The sequence below is a fragment of the Anopheles stephensi genome, chromosome 3, assembly GCF_013141755.1.
Source record: "Anopheles stephensi strain Indian chromosome 3, UCI_ANSTEP_V1.0, whole genome shotgun sequence".
In the NCBI taxonomy this organism is placed as follows: Eukaryota; Metazoa; Arthropoda; class Insecta; order Diptera; family Culicidae; genus Anopheles; species Anopheles stephensi.
The window spans coordinates 38304831-38310552 of NC_050203.1; the positions used below are offsets into that span (position 1 = coordinate 38304831).

General features: G+C 46.6%; 1 protein-coding gene across 1 annotated transcript; it reads left to right on the forward strand.

Annotated features, from left to right (window-relative positions):
- Positions 1-211: 211 nt before the first annotated feature.
- On the forward strand, positions 212-2995 carry LOC118511856 (transmembrane protein 161B). Its single transcript, XM_036055402.1, has 7 exons — positions 212-430; positions 665-1045; positions 1116-1195; positions 1278-1493; positions 1557-1673; positions 1737-1877; positions 1949-2995. The coding sequence occupies exons 1-7, from the start codon at positions 428-430 to the stop codon at positions 2565-2567; spliced, it is 1557 nt and encodes a 518-aa protein (XP_035911295.1). The 5' UTR covers positions 212-427; the 3' UTR covers positions 2568-2995.
- Positions 2996-5722: the final 2727 nt, after the last annotated feature.

Consider the following 5722-nt stretch of genomic DNA (forward strand, 5'->3'; position numbering starts at 1 on the left):
TTTACATCTGGTTTGAGTACTTGAAGTAGGATTAATCTAACCTGAATTTGTCTGTATATTTTCAATAAACGATAAAACTTTATTTTTCTAGCTTAGTTTTTTAATTTCGTGCTCTATTTTTTTATTTTAATTAATTTATAAATAAAATTCTGCTAACAACCTGCCAAGCGCGTTGTCCACACACATTCCCGAAAGCCGCTAGCTGTCATCCAAGTCACATCAAAACATTACCGCAGTAAAGTGGTTGTTACGTGAAGAAGCTTCAAATAACCCGTCCCGAGTGCAGTGAAATTGTGTATGAAAACGTGTTCGCACCGGGGATCGGTCATTACGCGTTCCTCCGCTAGTCATCAGTAATGCCGAGAAGCTCAAATCACTAACAGACGCACAATTCTAGGGATAGGGGACACAGATACAGCCACACACCATGGTACGTTCCGAAACATCGGGGGAGGCTCGCACCCTACGAAACGCCCGAATCGGTTGACCTATTTTTAGCGCAGCAGCATGGTTCTATAATTAGTGCTAAATTAATAGCTTCCTCGATGCATTCGGGCGCGCCTAATACCGGCTGAACGATCCGGGTGAAGCGCGATGTTAATGAATTAGATCAACTGCGATAATTTGATGTTTTTTCTTTATCCTGGTACCTGTCCTTTTCCAGGCACTTCTTGGCGCACAGCTAGTAATCACGCTGATCATGGTCAGCGTGATCCAGAAACTGAGTCCACACTTTTCGCTAGCGAAATGGATACTCTGCTCTACCGGGCTAACGCGTTACCTGCATCCGACGGACGATGAGCTCCGCAAGTTGTCGGGTGTGCCGCGCGAAAAGTCGGGTGGAAAAGGGAAAAAGGACAAACGGAACGGGCATCAGGCGAATGGCGAAAGATCCTCGACATTCCACATACCACGCAGCCTGGACATACGGTTAGACTCGATTCCAATCTCACCGTACGATATTGTGCATTTACGCTTCTACACCGAGTACCAGTGGCTGGTCGACTTTAGTTTATACTCCGTAATCGTTTACATTACCTCTGAGGTACGAAGCCGTGGAACGAATGGCATCCAGAACGTTGGCATTAATGGAATGCTTCCTTGCTCATTTTTAGGTTTACCACTCTATCTATCCACTCAAGGAGGAGATCAATCTAAGCATGCTGTGGTGCCTTCTGGTTGTGTTTTTTGCCTTGTATCCTTTTCAATCGAAAAATCGTCTTACTATCTTAAAACTGTTGAGATTGAATGCTCCTTAACAAGATTATCCCATCCAGCAAACTGCTTGCCTCCCTTACGGTGCAATACTTTAAAAGCGAGGAATCAATCGGTGAACGATCGACCTGCATCGTCACAGGGCTCGCCTACCTGCTGATCGCGATGATCATACTGATCGTACCGGAGCAAACCCTAGAAGTGGGTCTGGATAAGGCATATCACAGCTTTAACACAAGCGCGTCGAGCTTCCTGGAGGGACAGGGGCTTAATTCCTCGTACGTGTCTCAACACACCTGTCTTCCTGAGACATTGTAAGCTTACGTTTCCTCTCATTCTAGCGGTCCTGCATCGAAGATTGTGGTAAAGTTTTTCATTGCCGTCAGCTGCGGCATTCTTGGAGCGTTGTTTACCTTCCCCGGATTGCGTATGGCTCGTATGCACTGGGACTCGTTGAAGTAAGCCCATAGTCCACACATCCGGCGGTTCGATGCAGCTAACACATGTTCCCTCTTTGCTAGGTTCTGCAAAGATCGTCTTTGGTTGAAACTGCTCCTGAACGTTAGTTTCGCGATGCCATTCCTGTTGGTTGTCTTGTGGATCAAACCGCTCGCCCGGGATTACCTTACGGAACGCGTTTTCTCAGGCATGAGCTCACCGATGTAAGACTATGCGTGTCCTCCCTTATCGAGCCGAGGTCAGCAACTAATCGTTTCATTTCCACCGTTTCCAGCCTCTCGACGGAAGCGTTCGAAACGATCCGGCTCGCTGCGGTCGTAGTTGCGGTCGTGCTACGCTTCATGCTGATGCCCGTCTACCTGCAAGCCTACCTCAACCTAGCGTACGACCGTGTCGAGGAGCAGAAGAAGGAAGCGGGCCGTATCACGAACGTGGAGCTGCAGAAGAAAATATCATCCATCTTCTACTACCTCTGCGTCGTCACACTGCAGTACGTGGCACCAATCTTGATGTGCCTGTTCTTCGCCCTCATGTACAAAACGCTCGGCGAATACACGTGGAACGGTGTGCTGAAGCAGTCCCTTCCGCTGGACGAATGTTCCGCCGATTTGGACTACGAAAGGGCGATGCTGGCTACGATGGCGAGCGAGAAAGCGGCCGTTGAAGCGCACGACTTTCAAGATATTGCTCCGGAAGGAGAGCAGCTGCCCGTGGAAGAAAACATACTCACCACTGCCCAAAACTTCCAGCTGTCGCTGCAAAGCCTAAAGTCGGTCTTCACCAAAGATGTGTATCGCGGGCTGTTTGGGTTCGCGACGTGGTGGAGTTGCTTTATCTGGTTCGCTGCCAGCTCACTCGGAATGGTTTACCAGTCGTACTTTACCAAATCGTGAGCCAATGCCAATGATCATCGTCCAACAACCACCGAACGATCGCTGTGTGCGTGCGTTGGGACACAGTAGCGATGTAAATAGCGGAGAAGTATACAATCATCAACATCGTTTTCATCGTCGCGAGCATTTCTTTCTAGCCAGCGTATCGCCATCGCCAGTCAGCTATTAGTTTTTAACGTTTTCCACTGTGCATAGGGTTTTCTACTGTCTTTTGTGTTTTACATAGATATGCCTTCAAGCGAGCCAAGCGCGTATGTTTGTTGTGGTTTTTGTTTGGGTTTTGTTAGTAATTGTATGATTTTTGTTCTATAGTTTCTGCTATCGCTTCGACCTAAGTGAGTCAAACCGAGTAAGTCATTAGAGTAGCAAAGATTTCACCGAGATACTGTCAATAAAGACGCATTTTACTCTAATAAAAGAAGAAGTGCTCGTTCGAGTTTTTTTTTATCTCACTTTGTTTAAGGAACAATCTGTCTTTCCCATTAAGCGACGGGTCATGTGTGCTGATGGTCAAACTCCCTCCTGTGAAGTCGTTTGCGGGTTGACTGACTGACCTCAAGTCTAAATCTAATTAATCTTGAGAAAGGGGAAGGTGACTAGGGCGGAATGGAAATTGAAGAGGTGGAACAAACTGTTCAAGCGACGAAGACGGGCAATGCACGGGTCGTTGGATCTATATCTAGTGCGTCTTGTAAGATCAGCTAGGAACGCGAGGGAGCGAAGGGAATGTATATTGGGACACGGGAAAGGAGTGAAGGGTGTACGTCAGTGATGCCCTCAAACAGTCCACCAATGAACATTGCCTGAGCTCGATCTCGTCTCGCATCCAAGTTCAAGCATTTGGCACCGGACATTATAAGGAGGAACCGCAAATCCCAGCAATCGCCCGAGTACTTTCCATCTCTGCACCTGTTCCAGTTTTGAAATCTAGACCAGCGAGGTTCGAGATGAATGCAAACTAAACAACAAAAAAGCGCTTTAAGGCACATTGGATCGTGAATTTTTGATGAGAGTCTACGGACTAGACCCAAAACATACCCAAATGACCTGGCGATAATAGCTTCGAAATGGGGAATGAAGGATAATTTGAAGTCGATGATCACACCCAGCTCACGTATAGCATGGAAGCGGTTTAATTTATTATTATTATTATTATTATTTATTTTAATCTTCAACGGGCCGTGTGGCCTAATTAAGATATAACAATTCATTTAAAAAAAACATAACAAAAACAAGATAGTCATCGCAATTCACTGCGGCCACGTCAAAAGCTGAGACGTTCCTTGAAGCACTGAGTTGAGATGTCGGATTCGAAGCAATCCGAAACAGTGTTGAAGACAACCGACATGCTGAACATAGGGTCAGACCGACCAGCGCTGGAACGGGGTTGAGCGAGCCGTAGAGTTTCTCTAGCCCTAAGTGTTCGGGATGGTGCATAGATATCGACTCGATGCAACAAATGCGATGAGTCGATAGAGCCATTTAGCAATCCAGCGATGAAAGAGCACTGTGCATTACGTCTTCTAACCGAAAGAGGCTCCAGGCCTAGAAGACGGCACCGCGCAGCATACGGAGGAAGATTATTGCGATCCTGCCAGGGAAGTAGGCGTAGGGTATATCGCGTGAGCTTACGTTGAATCGCCTCAAGTCGAGCTATTGAAGAAGCAGTAGTTGGGCTCCAGACTACGCACGAATATTCCAGAACCGAACGAACGATACAGTTGTAGACAGCTTTGATGCACATGGGGTTGCGGAATTCGTTAGTTGTCTTGATAAGTTGTCAGAATAAAGGTAATAGTTATAACGGCTGAGTTTACGGGCACGGGTGAAGGAAATAACAGTACATTTATGAGGACAGAAAGCAATACAGACAGAACACCTGTGGAGAGAAGGAATCTAGGTCGCTTAGACCAGCATCCGGGAGAAAAATCTTCACATCATCTGCATATATACAGACTAACTTCTTCTTAGAGCACATTTGGGTAAGGAATTGCAACATCCGATCAAACTTGATTTAAGGCCTTCTCTAACATGATCTTGATATCCCTATGCTCTCATCGTCGTCGGAATGGATCTCCCCAGTATATCTCATCTCGCCATAATAGCCACAGTTCGAACGACAAGCTTCCCTGAGTTTCATCGGCTTCCCTCGTGTTCAACAACTCGTGTCACCTGTTCGATTGCAAAATTCTTGTATTCCTCTAACTCTCATCCCTTTAAAATTGCTGATTTTGAGTTATGCCCTATGCTGACGGGCAATTTAGTCCATAAGGAAAAAGGTCACAATTTCATCACGATTATTTCGATTATTTTAAACATGGATTTTCTGTGTGCGTCGCTTCCGTTTAAAATTAAAAAAAAACCCTCACGCACACCAGTGTCTCGGTCCCGAAGCACGTGGTCACAAAGAAGCGCGTAGGTTGTGCTCTGTTGCGATGCGACAAACATTCTCCCCACTCCCTGCGCCTAGAATGAGACCGGCAAGTTCTTGAACCCCTTTTCTAGCGTTTTCTTGCGCCGATTTGCACCCGAATGCCGCCGGCCAAACATTGTTCATCTTCGGTTTGATGACGATCATTCTAGAATGCGTTGGGACGAACAGCGAAAAAATCGAGGATCGGGATTTTGTCGGTACAAAACCGACGGGGCCCGACGATCGTGAACACCGTCACTATTTCCGTCACACTAGCCGCTGCTCGCGCGCGTTCGCCTCTGTGATATAACCAACTTTATACTATTTTAAGCGACCGTGCCAAGCGACCGCCGGTTTAGTCGACAATTGAACACGGAACGGACAAGACATCTAGGAAATAAGTGCTCGTCAGGCGATCGTTGAAAACCACGTGTAAAGCGGTGAAAATTGTATTCTAAAGGTACCGAGCAACAAAGAGGAGCTTCTACAAGTAAGTTGAGTGATTGCATTGAAATGGGCTACAAAGGAAGCTGCAGTCCAGGAGTATGGTCAAACAATTCGTACCATTGCCGGTAGAATACATTTCATCTGCCAGCTGGATAATTTAGGCACACCAACTGACCTTTAGACAGTGCGACTAAAAATAGTCACCACCGTGTCAGAGCCGTGTTGCGTGAACGAGGAGAAAATTTTCTAACTTGGTCGTCTGTCCCATCGGGGACGATTCTCTTCCTTCCCAGAA

Excerpts from the sequence above, each read along its gene's own strand:
- LOC118511856 (XM_036055402.1), top strand. Across the intron at positions 1,046-1,115 it reads TCGTTTACATTACCTCTGAG|GTTTACCACTCTATCTATCC; the intron begins GTACGAAGCCGT and ends GCTCATTTTTAG. Across the intron at positions 1,674-1,736 it reads ATGCACTGGGACTCGTTGAA|GTTCTGCAAAGATCGTCTTT; the intron begins GTAAGCCCATAG and ends CCTCTTTGCTAG.